Source organism: Odontesthes bonariensis, chromosome 17, assembly GCF_027942865.1.
Source record: "Odontesthes bonariensis isolate fOdoBon6 chromosome 17, fOdoBon6.hap1, whole genome shotgun sequence".
Lineage (NCBI taxonomy): Eukaryota > Metazoa > Chordata > Actinopteri > Atheriniformes > Atherinopsidae > Odontesthes > Odontesthes bonariensis.
The window spans coordinates 12,786,091-12,803,603 of record NC_134522.1 but is presented as its reverse complement, the minus strand read 5'-3'; the positions used below and the strand labels follow the sequence as shown (position 1 = coordinate 12,803,603).

At 39.8% G+C, this 17,513-nt stretch overlaps 3 protein-coding genes across 3 annotated transcripts in view; 1 reads left to right on the top strand and 2 right to left on the bottom strand.

The window, feature by feature from the left end:
• Nucleotides 1-8,440, bottom strand: part of dcdc2c (doublecortin domain containing 2C) — a 90,346-nt gene extending 81,906 nt beyond the window's left edge. Inside the window, 10 exon segments of the mRNA XM_075448640.1 lie at nucleotides 2,015-2,128; nucleotides 5,492-5,513; nucleotides 5,627-5,672; nucleotides 5,789-5,965; nucleotides 6,453-6,568; nucleotides 6,570-6,588; nucleotides 6,681-6,752; nucleotides 7,893-7,946; nucleotides 8,156-8,358; nucleotides 8,360-8,440. Of these exon segments, the coding sequence (XP_075304755.1) occupies nucleotides 2,015-2,128; nucleotides 5,492-5,513; nucleotides 5,627-5,672; nucleotides 5,789-5,965; nucleotides 6,453-6,568; nucleotides 6,570-6,588; nucleotides 6,681-6,752; nucleotides 7,893-7,946; nucleotides 8,156-8,358; nucleotides 8,360-8,440 (904 nt within the window).
• A 3,270-nt stretch (nucleotides 8,441-11,710) lies between these two features.
• colec11 (collectin sub-family member 11) lies at nucleotides 11,711-13,735 on the bottom strand. Its single transcript, XM_075448004.1, has 6 exons — nucleotides 13,600-13,735; nucleotides 13,413-13,484; nucleotides 12,846-12,917; nucleotides 12,680-12,733; nucleotides 12,464-12,559; nucleotides 11,711-12,321 (listed from the first exon to the last, which is right to left on the bottom strand). Exons 1-6 carry the CDS (start codon nucleotides 13,733-13,735, stop codon nucleotides 11,912-11,914), a joined length of 840 nt encoding a protein of 279 aa, XP_075304119.1. The 3' UTR covers nucleotides 11,711-11,911.
• Nucleotides 13,736-15,734: 1,999 nt separating this feature from the next.
• The window catches only part of myo6b (myosin VIb), a 36,843-nt gene continuing 35,064 nt past the window's right edge, over nucleotides 15,735-17,513 (top strand). The window contains exon 1 of the mRNA XM_075447637.1: nucleotides 15,735-15,867. The gene's annotated coding sequence lies outside the window, so the exon portion shown is untranslated. The remainder of the gene's footprint in view (nucleotides 15,868-17,513) is intronic.

Here is a 17,513-nt window from a genome sequence, read left to right as displayed (position 1 = left end):
ATACACCACTGATAAGACGGAACAATGTATACAAAAATGGATTTGGTTCTTGAAATATGTTCAGCTTAAAGTGAGTTTACTTGATCATTGTTTTTCAGCCTAGCATAACTGTCAGATCTATTTTTGGGGCAAAAAGCAAAATGATGAAAGAAAACTGCAAGTCTCTGATCTTTCACCATACGATGCTCACGAGCACTAATAAGAGAAATTGTCTGTATGTACCACTTGCTTCATCATTGAAAGTCATAATATTGACCACCAACAAAAAAAAAGTTTTTCTCATGTAGAAGCTTCTTGCACCTCTCTGCTGCGATGTGTTCAAGCTCATTTAAGTTTGCAGATGTCCTTTGTATTGGCACATATCAGCACTCGCTGCCGCACAGTTTTAAAAAGTCTGTCTTTTCCATTTCAGCCTTTTCTCTCGTGCATTTGGATGTTCGCTCCAGGTACTTATCCTGTTGTTTTACCTCAGGATAATACATTTAATTCTAAAACATAATCCCTTGGCTTCATTATTCTGTTGATAAATTCAATCCCTCCAGTACCAGAGACTGAGAAAACTGCCCACAGGACGATAGCCTATAAAAAAGCTGATGCACCGCATTCCCAGAGAGCTACGTTTTTTTGTGTGTGTGTGTGTACTGTTCCCAAACCTTTATCCTGGAAAGACTTTTGCTTATCCATGAAGATTTTTACAAAAATCGCGCCTGCCTTTGATGTTTTTCTTCTAATTGTTTACACTCTTGCTCACAGAGTCCTACTTGGTTCAGCGTGGTGCACATTTTACAGTCTGAAGCCACCACTCAAAAATTGCTTCAGGTCAGCCTGAAGCTCTTTAGATGTCTTGCATGTTTTTTCCTCCTAATCCACACCAACCCTCCCAGACATGAGTTTCAGTCTCAGTTAAGTGCCACAGCCTGGAAACAGCTTGACATTTCTGAGACTGTGGAGCTTCTTAGTGACATTCTGAATTGTTGAAATAAGCATTTAAACATCTTTGGAGATTGCCTTGAAACTTCGGGAATTGTGTTCTTTTTTAATAACGTCATATCTGACGTTTTTAGAGAGCTTTCATTGTTTAGAAAGAATAAGGAAACAATTAGCCACATTTTCATGCAGTAAAACTGGTTACTTCAGATTGTGGTAAGACGAAATGTGTTTAGCGAAGATACATCTTATCTGGATTTTTGCCTTTTTTTCCCTATCTGAGTGAGGATGGGTGGGGCCTAAAAATCTAAGTTACAGTCCTTATGATTCACTAGTGCCAATCATGTCATGTTAAATATGATGCAGGATGTGTCTTTTTAGTAAAGCAATTATATCAATCTGCATATGTGGTTCATATGTGCTAACATACAGACACACCTGAAACAACAACCGTAGGAAAAAACTGTTACTAAATGCTAATGATATATTATCAAATAAAAACAAGGACCATTTGTCACTTTACAGTCTTTTGTCAGTGTTCCTTATGTTAATAATAATAGTAACTTTTTACAATTTAGATTTTCACACTACGAGAAAATTAAAGTATTCTATTTAACAAGACTCTCCAGATTCATTTTCAACAAAATGGCCTGATTGAATTCATCTATGATTTAAGCCCCCTTGACAGCGTTTGAAGTCATGTTCTGTTTAATATCCACAGAAAAAATAAGTCATGTTGCTTTCAAAGAGCACTGAGCTATGAACTGTTTGGACTTGAATAGGTTGGCAATCCAAAGAAAGCTCCATCAACTGCCAAATGCCAGATTTTCTATATTCCCAACACACACTAGCCCAGTATTTCCTTACATACACGCACGGAGAAGTGTGCAACAATGCACAGCCGTACATGTGTGCCAAAATGAAAGCCTAGATATAAATGTGTAATCAAAAGGCAACAGGTTTCTTCCTATTATCATAGTGAGAGAGAATGTGTTGAAGATGGGAAAAAAAACTGTGAAGACAGGGGGGCGGGGGGCTGGATAGAAAGACAGTGTGAGAAACACTGCTATTGAAATGCTCTGCTCACCCCCTGTTGTGAGGAGTGCTGGGTTCCTGGACACCTGCCTCTGTTGTTTGGCTCTCTCCGGCTTGGCTGTGTGTTTCTTCATCTGGCCCCTGGCTGTGTGCTCAAGGTCCTCTTAAGCAGACATGAGCACTCTACACAGAGAGACAAAAGAAAGCACAAAGCAGAGGCCCACATTAATGCACATGTCCTCAGATTTTTCTCTTATTCATAATTGACCTTTTGCTTGTATCATAAAGCTCAACATAAAGACCGACAAGCCATGATGGGAAACCTCGTTTCTCCTCACTTTTTAACGTTTTTTTACATTTTCCACTGACCTCAATTTTTCATGAGCCGATATGTTTTGTAGCTCCCCCATGACTTCTACTGTATTGAATTCATCTGGTTCCGATACATTGCATGCACAACCTATCAATCACCGGGGAGCGTGGCAAACTAATCATTTATTGATGAAATGGGGCAGTCATGAATTTCTAACTGCATTTGTCTTATTTATCAAGCCAGATCAAACAATGAAAATCCAAACAAGCTTAAAGGGAAAGGGAGGGAGTCATAGGGAATAACTTATTCCTCAGCTGTAGACAGCAGAAGGTTATTGATGGAGAGGGGAGGCAAAAAAGGGAAAAAAAAGAGGTTTGGGACTCAGCTGCATGGCGAGAGAGCGAAAGAGCAAGAGAGAAAGAGAAGAAAAAGAGGGAGAGAGCAGTGGGGAGAGTTCAGAGTGATGTTCAGACAGCAGGGTACACATCTGAATTAATGCTTCCACAAAAGGCAATTTTCTCCACACAGGCTCCTCATCCCCTCTGTAGGTAGGAAGGTGAGGTATGTCTCCCTTACAGAGAATGAGAGACACAGACACAGAGGGTGAGAGTAAGCAAACTCAATGTTTCTTTTCAGCTACAGCGCTCTTTACTGCAGGGTCCCTGGGCTGGCTCAGGGGATAGTGTAGCGATCTTAGGCTTCCACCAGAATACACTCCTGGCAGTGGTGTTTGCAAGATCACTAACACTGGGTCTGGGGAATAGCTGAGTTGTTTCTTCTCTTGTTTGCTTTCTTTAATGCGGAGGCAAAGTCTGTTGATGTTCTTTTGAATTTCTACAGCCGTTAGTGGGCTGAGGAAGAAAAATAAAACAAGAAAAGAAGAGCAAAGTTTGCTTGGAGTTGTATATTCAGCAAAGGAGAGTTGAAACAGAGTTCATGTACGCGCATTGTAGTGTCCACAGCCACAGGAGATCAAAGACAGAACGAGCAGTGGCACTGTCGCAGTGGTAAGCCGTTCAGTTTTGTAACCTCAGTTCATCTCTGAGTCATGTGAAACCACGTCACGATAAAGTTCAGAATCAAGATATCAAATCAAACATTGAACAGCTTGTTTTGCTCGTCGACAGCCTGGTGGTGAGATGTAAATAAATTATATTTAAATCAACAAAGTTTAATCAAGCCAATCTCACTCAGGGAGAGTGGTGAGGAGGACGGGGGGGAGAAAAAAGCAGAGAGAGGGGTGCTGCAGAGCCGGGGGAGTACAGTACAAGTAGCAGCACAACTGGAAACACAGCAGTGGAAAAGCTGAGGTCATCTAGCCTCTGCTGCATTACATATCTACAGTACCGTGCCCTGTGAGAGCAGACAACTGTGTGTATCAGGAGGCCCCTGAGAGAGAAATAGAGTGCTGGAGTCAGTGCAAAGGGGGCTCGGGGAGGGCCGAGCAGAAAGTAATCTGTGGCCCCTCTCAAATAGCAGAGAACAGGAGTCAACAAGAGGACACTGTGATATGATAGCCAGGGGAAAATAAAGGTCCCAAACAATTGGACTGACCAGCCTCCAGCCATTCTTACTGTGGTATCAGTAGTAGCCACTCCCAGGACGGGTCCTCAGTGTGGAGACATGCTGGCAGCAGCGAGGAGGTATAGTTTTCCTCGGGGCATTACTACTTCCCTAAACCAGTGAGATCATACATGAAAAGCTGAGAGATGGGGAACAGCAGCAAATGATTGCTGATGACAGAGTGCAGTTACTGAAAGTTCAGTCAGCCTTTCTGCGCTGCTTTCACAAGATGCTTTGTGTGAAGTACATTATAACATGAAAGTACGATCTTGATGCACATCATCATTCTCTCTACCTCTTTGCATTCCTCCGTTTTCTATTAATCTTCTCTTTATGCTATGTCTACCTCAAAGTTAGTCCTTGTGATGTCAGCAGTCACCTAACTCAGCATATACTGTGCGCCTGCCTCCGAGGGGAACAGAGTGTGCTGTAGAGTTTCAGCGTTACATTCTCCAGACCAGATGTCCCATTCAGCAGTGCAGAGCTGCTCCACCGCTGGTGTAGACAGGACAGGACAAACACTGTTCCCATACAGTGAGGGTGCGAGAGCAAGGTTACATTTTACACTGCCTCAGTGGGCATGTTTAAAAGATCTTTTTATAGGCGTTTCAACATGACTGCTGTTGTTTTGTGAGGTCAAACTGAAATTAATGGTGGATGTGACCCAATAAATGTACGTGTAATCAGTAGGCTGAACAGCTGACAGATCAAGACAGATGGAGTCATATTTGTCACATGTATCTTTTCCCTCTGGACAGTCCTTATTAACTGATCAGCTCATGTTTACAGGTCCATGAAGGATCAGACATAGAGAAAAGGAAAGTAAAATGCGCCTGCATTATGTCTTGTGAGTGACAATCGCTACAATGACCTGGTGTATGCAAAACACAACCATAGGTCTGTCTTTGTCTCCACCTCATGGTACTAAGTGAAATGGCAAGAGCTATGGTCGTATTACTTACTAAATGAGTTAAACAAAGTTTGATAACTATGTTGCTTTCATTGATCATTTTATGCTTGAAAATACTTTACAAAAGCCCCAGCATTTTAACTCATTCTGATATATCGCTAATAAATATGAATTTTTTCTGAATACAAAGACAGTCAGCCACAGATAGAGCAAGAGATAAGGTGAGGGGCATTTTTCTCTATCTAATAAAATTGGCACCTGCAACAGCATCGCCCATCTTTCATGGTTAGAAAAATCAGATGTCAGACGCATCTCTCACAGGGAGCCCCCCATCTCCACCTCAACCTGCTGACAGAGCATGTTCTCGTCTTCACCAAGTGATTTGGTGTTCATCTCAGGCCCTCAACAGTGTAATCCTCATATGGATTCAAAGCATTTCTCTGTCTACTTAATCACAATACAAATTGTCCTGGTTCTGGTTTGAATGAGATATATATATATATATATATATATATATATATATTTTTGCTGTTGTTGTTTTCAGTAAGCGAAGTCCCCCTGGTGCACACTGTGAGGCTCACTGCACTTGATCAAGTGGGCCAGTCTGTCTCTGTGGGGGTTACCCATCAAAGTGGAAAGCAATGGTTACTCAATGCGTCTTGCCGACAGTGATTGATGATAGTGCTGTTTCATAACGAATTGCGCCCCCACAACAAGTCTCACACAAGTGGGAAATGTTAATTGAAATGCTGTGTGTGCAAAGAGCTGTGGTTCTACCAAGGTGCTATAGCAGTAAACTAGAGGGAATGCTGGCAAAATGTAACAAATTTCACAAGAGGATGGCAAACTGCATGCTACTCTGAAACAATACCCACCACATTCTTTCCAGATCTTTTCTTTTTGATAGCGGGTAGGATGTCTTGGCTGCAGGGGGAAAAAAAAAAGAAAATCATTACCGACACGACACGTCTTCCCTTTCCACAACAAAATTATGATCTGGTGTTTATTGCAAGTATAATGGGGGGAAAAAAACAGCCAACCATAGACAACATTTCTCATTCCCTTTAATTGTGTTGTCTTCCACGTTGATATCCCTGGAGGGGACCAACTGGTCATATGGGAGAGGCTTGAACTTTTCTGAGCCAACTGCAGCATAGTAGTGGTTGCTCTCCAGTTCAGTGGGGCCATGGACAGGTTGTCCATCTAATGTGTAAAGCCTGGGAAGCCAAATAAAGACATACCACAAATAGGAGCAATGTGGTACACTGATTATTCTGACTATGCTTGTTTTTGGTATGTGTCAGATAGTATCGGACAAATTGAGCACGATTTGAAATCCATCACAGCAGGGGTTTGAGGCTGTTCTGCATAGATCCCACCGAACACAACGAGACGTTGTCCCCATTACGTATTAACTAGAACATCCTTCTTCTCTCCATGCGACGCAAAATTTCGCTGCATCTAAATTGACAGCAAAGTCTCCATTAATCATATTTCCCTCTACAGGATAAAACAGAGGCTGATGCTTTGACAAGCCTCATTTCTTTGCGAGATGTGACAAAACTCAATCATTTCTGTAAAGGTTTATAGTACATTAGAAAAATAAACAAATGCATAAAAATTGCATTTCTTACCACCATTAACACTGTACCACACATTGCTAACTTAAAATGAATTGCAATATTTACTAATACTAGATATTACCTGAAAAAAGCACCTGTGCGAAGATTCACTTTCTTGGTCACCATAGCTAAAACCTTTTCCCAGCTTTTAAGAGTATGCTTTGGGATCGGTATTCGAGCTGCAGGAACCAGTGATAAAGTCTCCATTGGTAAAGACACTGTGAAACAATACACGAGACACAACCCAAAGGAGAACATGATTTATTCTATATTGGGGGAAATCTGTATCTAGTTTCAGATCAATACTGACTTCATTGTGTAAGTCCCATCGGCAGCTCTCCTCCAGCGAGCTGAAGCAACTATTCTGCTGTGAGCAACAGGCTGGATATGAAATCAAGATGAAATTAAGAGCTTTTAAGAGATGTTATCCGTCACCACAGGATTTTTGTCTTTATCATCATGTTTTGATTCAAGATAGCGTTGGTCCCGGGCATAATTTGGCCTAATAACATTGAAATGTAGTCACTTACTGAGTGTAGATTCAAGATAATTTTGCACTCTGGAAATTAATTAATACAAAAAAAGTCAAATCTGAATGGGTTTTCTTTTTTAAAGCCATAATGTGTAATATTTCACGTTGTCTATTAACAAATTTGAGTCTTATCATTCACAAGTATTACCTCAATCGTTATTAATTACCTCCATCACAAAAGTGCAGTGTTCTTATATTCTTTATATTCAGCATACGACATGGAGACATTCATTGTCCGTGAAATATTACACATTATAGCTTTAAACATTAAAACATTTACTCTAAATGCAATTACAACATATTTTCACAGTGCTATTTTTGTGAGGACCAAACAAAGACATTGGACTACGGGTGTAATGCATTTGCTCTAAAACATGAGTGATGCTGTTTCCTCTGTGGTATTTTTTTGTTTGTTTGTTTTGTTTGCATCTGTTGTTTTCATCAAATGCATACATTTCATTTTTAATGCAAGTAAAAAAACTATTATCTATAAATCATTATTGAAAATATTATATTAGTATGAATCATCATTAAAAAAAACTTATTTGAGAAGAATAATTTACTTTAGCATCAGAATACATCCCGCATTTAAAATGTGTCACCTCAGAATACTCCCACAATGCAAAAAAACATGCTGGTATGAACATCCATGAGCGTACTGCATTTCTTCTTTTACTATTTTCCTGTTATAATCAAACTGTAATCAAGCAATCTGAGACACTGAAGCTGTAATCTAGATAAAATCATTTTCAAAGGCAACCAAAGCCTTTCTGTGATTTTTATGGACTCTTTAAATCAATTAAAATCACTGGGTGGGTTTTTTGTAATCTGATAACAAAAGCCTGATTACATGTAGTAATTGGTTATACCAACCCTGGCCTGCATTGCAATTGGCCTCAGACTCTATACTGGGTAGCCTCACATTATGGTATGGCACATTAAAAATAAGAATTACATTTACTGTAATTGTTAATTAATTCCAAACCTGTTCTTACTTGTTTTTGTGTCATACTCTGCAGCTTCATGATGGTTATCCCACAATAGCTGAAAGGCATTAAAGAAATAGGTGTGACCAACACATTGAGACTTCATACTTAACAGCAACAAGTGTTCACTTAACAAATCGAGCCTTCATCACAGTTCCATGGAAACCTTAGCTGAACTTCAAGATTTTATGGATGTACCAATGAGCTGACCTCCTGCCAACTCATCCGCACATCTGACAACATGACACAGAAAGATTGTGCACTTACTCCAACTGTTTCAACGGCTCATTTCCGCCCGCAACATATGCCCCCCCTTGCTTCAAGTCCTCCAGATGCTGAAGTATGCGGCCGCGTGTGGGAGTGTAAAGCCTCCTCACGGCGCCAAACGGAGCTTCAATCCCGTTGGTTAAAGTGTTCAAAAAGTTCTCAAAGGTTGACACCTGCCGTGGATTTACGACAGTTTTTCTCCCAGGAAAAAAACACATCTCTCTTCCTGTAGATAATTGTGTTTTTTGTTGGTGGTACGTGAATTCTCCCCGTTGTGCCAGGCATACTGGAGCAAACTAAGTTGTTTGAAGTGAAAATGAATGAGAGACTGCTGTGTTGAGCTTCCAGAGATCAGCTCATCTACATGAGAGATGTAGCATCGAGAAACTTATTCAGTGTATCTGTTGTTTGCGAAGTTCCCTCTTATATGTGTTGCTAAAGTAAATTTGGGATTTCTTTCCAAAAGTCATTTTTGCGTTACCCAGGCAACCAGGGTGGGGATGGGGTTAGGAAAGCACATGCTCATTTTCTCAGTAGTTACTATATAAATTGATAACTAATTTCAAATAGCAAATTTCATAAACCAATATCAAACACATAATAGAACATAGAAAACGTATCAAATATTTACTACTTTATGGACAAGATTTCTGAATTTGAAAGCAGCCTATATAAAAAAAAAAGTTGGGGTGGAAAAGGTTAAGAAAAAGGTACGAAAAATAAAAAAATGTCTGGAGATCATGTTGAAAGTAATTACATTAATTGGCAACAGGTCAGTGACACCATTGAAAATAAAAAGAGCACCCTAAAGAGGCAAAGTCTCCAAGAAGTAAAGATAGGCAGAGGTTCAGCAGTCTGCAAAAACATGCAAAGAAGAAACCATATGTGAAAATGCTGCGGAAACGCTACTACAAAACTCAGACAAATCAAAATTTGAATTAATTTTTTTTTTTTAAATCATGCATGCCGCATCCTTTAGACTAAAAAGGAGATAGACTATCCGGCTTGTTATCTGCTTCCAGCCTGCATCTCTGATGATATGGGGTTGGATTAGTGCCTATGGGTCTGGCAACTTTGACATCTGGAAAGGCACCATCAATGCTGAAAGGTATATACAATTTTAGAGCAAGATATGCTCTCAGCAAGATAACTTTACCTGTAGGGAAGGCCTTGCATGTCTTAACAAGACAATGCCAAGCCGCATACTGCATTAACTACACAGGCAAAGCTTTTTTGTAGAGAACCGGGTTCCAGACTACACTCTGTACAGTGCTTTCACCAATTCAAAAGGTCCCTCGGCTGGTCTCCTCAGCTCCCAGATGGCATATTTGATGCCAGCTCTGTGGTTAAAAACATAGTGATGAACTGTCCCAATTTTTTTGAGATGTGTTGCTGCCATCAAATTCAAGATGAGTTGATATTTTTCATGAAATAGTAATGTGTCTCTCATTCAACATCTGATATGTTCTGTATTCCCTTGTGAACCAAAACTTCAGCTTATGAGATTTGCAAATCATTGCAATCTGTTTTTATTCATATTTTAAAGCATAACAACTTGTTTGGAGTGGAGGTTGTATTTTGGTGATTCATCGATATGCTCTATAATGTGTGTTTAATCATTTTCAGCCCTTATCCACTTTTCTTTGCTCATTCATCTAAAACTCTTGCATTATGTAAGCTTTTTTTTTTACACGCCTTACAAGCATAGACAAATCCTCATTAAGTACTACGGCGCATAGGAAGCTAAATTGGTATATATGACGTGAAGTATTTCTTTCATTTATTCCACAGCAGCCATATCTCCCTTTTTCAGGTCTTTTTTTTTTTTAACTACCACAGCTTGTCTGCTCTGTCACTGTTAGACCAGAGTTGTCCACACTGTTTACCTCAAAGGTAACCTGAGAGAGCACCAACAATGGCTTCTAATTGGTTTATGCCAGACAACTCCTGGTCAATTAAATGCATTATTCATCTCATCATTAATTATTCATTTCTTAAGGGACTGGCGCTGTGCTTTATTTGAAGAAATGCGTCATGCATATTCAAATTCCTCTTCTTAGTGGGCCACAATATAGGATATCATCTCAGCTGGGATGCCCATCCGAAAAACAATGGCTGCCAGGGCTACAAGCCATCTTTGATTAATCCCACAATTAAAAGATGTGGACTTCAAATATGTGTGTCGAGGTAATCTAAGGTATGTAATGTCTTTTTTTTTTCATTCAGCAGACGTTATGCTGTCATATTGTTGCAGAGTGCAGTGGGTTATATCCAACTGTGTTGTTTTGAGACAAAAGATTACTTTTTTAGATAAGTCTTGTCACAGCAAATCTGTCACTGTTGATTTAACACAATGTTAAAAAACGACTCTGTGCCAGTGTGTTTGGTGTACTGCAATATGATTTTAGTTGCTGCACATTCTTTTTTTCTTTTGTGGGACTAGCTCTGCAGTTGTGGATGCATTGTAGCTATAATGTAAACTAGGATGTCAAGGACTGCTGTTTTTTCTCAAGTGGAGTATCAACCTCCTTTCACACTCTTAAAGGTCAGTGTCACCCATTTTTAAAACTCACGATCATCACAGTATGTTGTAATTCCCTGTTGCTTCCGGCAGTACTTGCGTTTTAAACTAGACCAAGCTGGGGAGTAAATGTTGTAAAGATGTAAGGAGACTGAACAGTAACTACCCTCTAGATCAGGGATGTCCAAATCCGGTCCTCGAGGGCTGCTGTCCTGCAGGTTTTAAATGTTTCCCTGCTACAACATAACTGATTCAACCCACCTTATTCAGATGGAAGGAATTGTTAAGTTCTGCACAAGCCTGCTAATGATGCATTGAATTGAATGAGGCGTGTTGAAACAGGGAAACCTCTAAAACCTGCAGGGCAGTGGCCCTTGAGGACCGGATGTGGACATCCATGCTCTAGATAATACACGAGACGCAGTCTTTATTGTTCATGTATGAGCTTATTTTGGGTTATTATCAGAGCAACGTCTTTCTGTCACTGGAAGGTTTGGGTTTGGGAATATAGTCATGCTTTCAGAGTATTGACAATACTTTCCACTTTCATACTCAGCAGATTAGATTCATCACATTTAGTCAGAGCAGCTTTAAAAGCATTTTGATATGTCACAGTAGGAAGCAAGTAAATTTAATGTGAAAAGAAATTATTACAGCGCAGTTTTCTTTCAAAGGGTGGGGTCTGTCTCCCACTGCTGGACTTGATTCAGCTGCTGCAGTAGAAATAAGCAGCAATAATCTTAGCAGTAGCAAATAATGCACTATTTTTTTTCCACATTATCCATCCATGTTTATTGTATGACAACTGCCACATAACTTATTATATGAATATGAATATACAATGCATGCTGCATTCTATTTCTTTGATTAAAAGCACCCAACTGGAACCAACATCTGTCTTTTAATTGGATATTTTTCTATACAATCTACAGCCCTCTGCTTACTTGCCTTGTTTGTCAGTGGCCTTTTTACTGGATAGTTTGCATAACATAAAAATTCAATACATATCCTGACATGCTGTTGGTAATGCCAATGAAACACAGAATGTGAAAATTAAAAAGCACTCAGAATGAGTAAAATTCTTAAAAAGGTAAAGCTGATTTGCTTGCTCAGACATTAAATAGCCTGTGAGCTTAATAAGATACGGAAAATGTACAAGTTTGAACAACTGGCATGTGATGTTGTTGTATTTACAGGTGGAAGCTGCAGACAGTACAGCAGTTTGTTGACTGAACTCAGACACTGTCTTTATCAAATTCACAAATGAAATACATGGTGGGATGGCACGCTACGTCAGTCCACTCTCCAGAGGCCACCATTTCAGCACAGTCCTCGTCATCATAGGCGTTGTTGGGCTCACCTTTCCTCCATTTGCTGAAGGTGGTCATGGGAGAGCGATCCACGTATGTGAAAACGCCCTCACGGTCGAGGTCATGAATGCCAATGTAGACTCTGCTCAGGCCTACCTCGGTTATGTAACCTGCAATGGCTACGTTGGCCCCCTCGTCTTTCGGCATGGCCAGGTGCCCTCCCCTCATCTGACAGTAGGCCTCTGCATCGGCGTAGCGCTTCTCCTCCTTCACCAACAGATAGACCTTACTGTCTGTCTCTTTTATGCCAGCAACAGCTGCAGGGGAGGGCAGTGCTGAAAAATGAGCACTTGCATTTCTATAAATTTTACATTGACATGTCCATCATTTACACTTCTATAAGGCTGAGCAGTTAAAACGACAGACGGGAAATATTTCTACACACACAACATTTTCAAATGAATGACAAGATTGTACCATTTTTAATGAATTTCAGCTCTGAGGATAAGTGGGCCACAATAATGTCCATTTCCCCAATCATCTTTCTCATTGGTGTGCACTCACATGGAACACCTGATAAGGCAAAAATGCGAGGGGATTACAACACAGTCGATTTAATTAATTTTCTACCAAATCTGTCTAATCCTGCTATAATCTGATTGATAAACAGTGTAAAGTGGCTTAATATCTCACCTGGCTCTCCGTTAGGGCCACTTGGACCAGGTTCACCCACATCTCCCTTAGCCCCTGAGACAAAAAAATACAGTTATTTAGCAATTCTATTTAGCTTTGTACTGAACATCTAATTATTTTATTCCAAAACAGGTTTGGATGAAGTACATCACTCATATTGTACAACCTTTCATTCCACTTGGGCCAACTTTTCCATAACGTCCCATCATGCCTTTCTGTCCTTTAAACCCAGGTTCCCCTGAAAAAAGTGCATATTTTAAGGAATTCTAAATATTATGCAATCTATTAAAAAACATACACCTCTCATTATAGGAAAAAACACTTTAAAAACTCAAAAAACACTATTTTCTTCCACTTAGATATTAAGATATTAATGAAGAAGATGAGCAAATCTGCCTCAGAGCACAGCCCTTCACTCCTCATTAAAGGCTTTCAGTAAACACTGGATTCCACAATTATCATCATTTCTCCTCCAACCTCTCACCCAAATGTAAACACTTGGACATATCTGGTTGGCCTGCTTGTGGTGTAACAGCACCTTATCAGCCCAAGAAATGCGATCTTTCCCCCAAATCTTGTGGTGTTGTGAAAATTAGGACTCGCATACATCTCCTGTGGTAAATGTTGTGTTTTTTTCCTCTCAACGGTAGGTTTACTCTTCATAAGGAAAGACATTTTAGGAAAATACAACTGTGCTCATAAAGCAAAACAGAAAACATTCAGCAAAGTATACCAATCTCTCCTGGAGGGCCAACTCTTCCCGGTCTGCCGGGGGCTCCTTTTTGTCCTTTGTCTCCCGGTTCTCCTTTTGCAGAAAAAATAAGAAAAAGATGATCAGACAAATTCTTTTTCTATTTTCACTCACTGACAACTGACTGTTAATCTGCTTGGTTTGCGATGTGTCTGAAAGAAAGCCATGCCTTTGAGTCCAGGGACCAGGATTTGGACTGTGCAAGAGTCTTCTGCCATGTGTTGACCATATGAAATCTGTACTTGCAAGAAACTCATCATCGCAGACATTAGTACCACATGAAGCAGCAGTTTCTCTCCTCTCATTCTTCTACATAGGCTGGATGGTAGGCTATACTGGAGAAACAGAACACATTAAAGAAAGGATTGTGAGTGAGAACTATCCTAAAAGAAAAAATGTAGGTAATTAGGATAAAAATGAATTACTTCAGAGCTAAAATAATTAAACCTGGAGGATTTGTTTTATTTACATAACTTATTCCTAGCTTTTAGACGCCTGGCACAAATACATCGAAGCCACATCCAGATTTGTTTAAACCAAGGACAAGCTCCGCTTTGTAGTTGCAAACACAGCAATGCACTAATGAAAAATACTACACATTCATTGGCTTAGAAATAAATAGACATTTCAAAATCCAGACTGCTTACCTGGAGCGATAATTTACAGGACGAAGTAACAAAAATATTTCCAACTTGCAAAGATTTGCAGGAGCTTTGAATGCTGGCAGTCCTACAGACGCATTTCATGTTTCCCCTCCAGCAACCACAGAATGCGTGTGCGATAGGACATTTATAAACAGTTCACTGATAAAGGCAAAAGCAGTTGGGGGGCTCAACAGATAATTGGCTGGGAAAGTGGTCGGGTGATTGATGACAGTGGGGCCTGATACATGCACTGACTCAATGCTACCAGATAATTACAATGAAACGGCTGCTTTTGAACACTCTTGTAGATTTTCATTCATTTGTGATAAGAAGGTAACACATGTTGGCATTCATAACAAGTGACTGTACCTTTACATGAGCTGTCTTTCACTTTGTCCTATAGGTGCGATTCTTTCATTAATAAAAATGAAAGTTGTATGGGTTGTGTGCCACTTGCTTCATTTATTTACTGCAAAAGCACTGCAGTGCGTCAACCATGCTATGTGATTTATTTCAAATTGTAAATGACCACGGCTTACATATATAGACACAATTAAACAATATAGGAGACAAAAATGTATAATGCATTTCATTCTAAAATGAAAACAAGTTGTTCACCAAATTTCTTTATGCTTCTCTTTCCTCCTGTAAATGAATAGATTTTTTGGAAGCTGATACTCTGGTTTTTGACACAAATATGTTTCTCCCTTGGATGGCCACCAGAGAGAGCCATTGTCCATGTATGGGGGGAGGCTCCTGAACTGGAGCACAGGGCGAGATTTTACACGATTAAAATGATTGATGAAATCTTGTTTAGATTGTGTGTTGTTGTATCCAAATACAAAATGTGCCATCTATTATTTGTTTTTGTTTTTGTTTTTATCAAATGGTTGTCTAAACTTTGAGCATGTTATGAGAAAAATATCTCGTTTCAGTTTTTACATGCTGTCATCTTGAGTCAGTAATCAGACACCGTCCAATACAGTAGTATCGGATATCGTAATTAGATTTATAAACCCCGTGACAGCCAGTGTTTCAGCTGTGGATTGGGTGTCTCCTTCAAAAATCCCCCAATAAGTTTTAGATTACGTGCCTCTCAAATATTTATGACTCTTAAGTCAAGGCTGCATCTGTAGTCTATTCAACACACCGGGTGAAGTGGTAAGGTGTTCGCTATTTTGGTTCAGTTTTATGGAGATGAAACAAAGGGGGGGAAAAAAATCAATATATCAAACGCAAACAACTGTATTTATCAAAGCTGAAGTACATATGGCGTCAGAGAGTACAATTGGTCCAAAGCATATCTCTGAATATTTTTATCTAAATATCGATTCCAAGAGTGACATAAAACGTGTTTTTGTAAAGGTAGGATACATTAGAGCAGAATTCGATGTCTTTGATGCAGCTAAAAAAAAACATTATTTGAAGATCTGCACTATTGAATATTTCAAGTACTTTTATAGCCAACCCACACTTTTTGTAACATACTGTCTTTATGTAAACATACTTCCACCGGAAGAATTAGAATAAAGAATTAGAATAAAACAAAACAACAAACATTTTTTTTACTTAACACGGGATCTTACGAGCGGCACTTCAACGCACCTCTGATGTGACGTCACCGGCGCTTACCGGTGCGCGAACAGTCTGCTCGTGTTCATCCGTCCTGTCCTGCTGCGCGAGGGAACGCCGAGAAACCTGGACCAGTGCCACAGACACATCCCCGTATGAGGGACATAAAAGTCATTACTGACCCCCTGCTCGTAAACTTGACTGTTTGAAGGATATAAGTCGTAAGTATGCTTGTTTTGTCGAACTTTTACACTTTTTACCTAATAGTCAGAGACAGACACATCTTGAGCTATTTTTTCATAACCATTCACGACTGAGTTTATTTACAGTCCTCCAACTGTTCTGCGTACCAATTAATTGCTCCTACCTGCATCGGTGTAATGTCTGCTTCCTCTATAGTCATTTATGGCTTATTTCTAAGGGGCTTAAAACCGTTAGTCCACAGAGAGAGGATAGCTTATATCTTAGACTGTATTGACGCAGTCAGACTTTTTATCCTGTACATGCTGTGGTATTGCCACAGTGTATTTAAATTCCCTTTATGGATTTAACAAGATTACTTGGGCTTTTGTTTTTCTGATTTTTATTTTATTTTTTTCATGACAGACTGCTTCCTTTTTTGTGAATGTTAAACTGTATAGCCCTCGACATGCTATCTATTTCCAGCCATACCCCTTTTCTGCCTCTGTAAGTGTAGCCCCTGTGTGCATCTCTCTTGCTTTTGCCCCGCAGTCAGTGTCCAGTGTATTTTCCATGTCCCTTTGGCCTGGTAGAGAACAGGAAACAAATGGCAGGAAACAAGAGGCGTGTTGTTGCATGTCCTGCTTTAACCTCGGAGCCAGTGTCCATACATTTGTATTTTCATGTTTATGTTTTCTGCTCTGTTTACTGCTTGCAAGCCTCAGTCTCTTTCACCTGATACGCAGCTCCCTTCTGATTTGCTTTGTCTTGAGTTTGCCAGACTTGGGCCTCACTTGAAGTGTCTCACTTCTCCGTCTGGATTAGGGTCAAATACTAAGAGGATTTACAGCTGCGGAGTCAAAGTTTCTCACGGGGGAATGGTCTCAGTTCTGTTCCGGGCAGTCAGAGACACATTAACTTTGTGATGTCGAGTTTTATGTAGCAGGTTGTCATCTTTACTGATACCCCAGATAGTTTGGAGGGTTGACTCGAGGTCATTGTTAAAATCCTTGAGCTCTCAGTAAATTAATTTGGATCACTGGATTGTGTCCATAGTGTTTCCTCCACAGTAATTTGTGTGCACTCATATTAGACTTTAGTGGTCATGTATTTTTCAACTGAGCATGTTTCCTGTGTGGACAACGGTAATTAAACTTGGGTTGATGTGGGGAACTGTGTTATGGCTTTGTTGCTATCTGTCATCTAAGAAAAACGGTTCCCCAAACACTTCCACGCACAGCCTTGATCTAACACTTGGAGGCTGATGATGACAGACCTGGAAAGTATACTTATCTTTTTTTTTTTTTTTTTCCATCTGTGGTGTTTTTCCACTGCTTGTGTTTCAGTGGGGTTTCAATCCAAGCGTTTGGAAACTGATCAGAAACAAACACTTGATTTCAATAATTGAAAATGGAAAACAACGTAGCGCACAATGCCCAAACGATAATGCACCTATAGTGTAATTTTCCTGGTCTTGAATGACTGGACCTTTAATCTGGTCGATTTCAAGCCATCCACTGACTCAGCTTTCAACAGCAGAGGTTCAAGGCGTTTTATATCATCTTGTTGCTTCCAGATTTGCTGCTATGAACAGACAGCATTCGTAAGCAGCAGTGAAGAGTTTAAATTATCATTGTTTGAGATTTGGCCTTGCAGGCTGTTGGGTTTTTGATAAAGGAAATCTTCT

Bases quoted from the DNA above. Each gene is read 5' to 3' on its own strand.
- colec11 (XM_075448004.1), bottom strand. From the start codon at position 13,735: ATGAGAGGAGAGAAACTGCTGCTTCATGTGGTACTAATGTCTGCGATG. The intron at 13,485-13,599 runs GCATGGCTTTCT...TTTCTGCAAAAG, and splicing joins CCTGGTCCCTGGACTCAAAG to GAGAACCGGGAGACAAAGGA. The intron at 12,918-13,412 runs GTATACTTTGCT...CACTTTTTTCAG, and splicing joins TGGCCCTCCAGGAGAGATTG to GGGAACCTGGGTTTAAAGGA.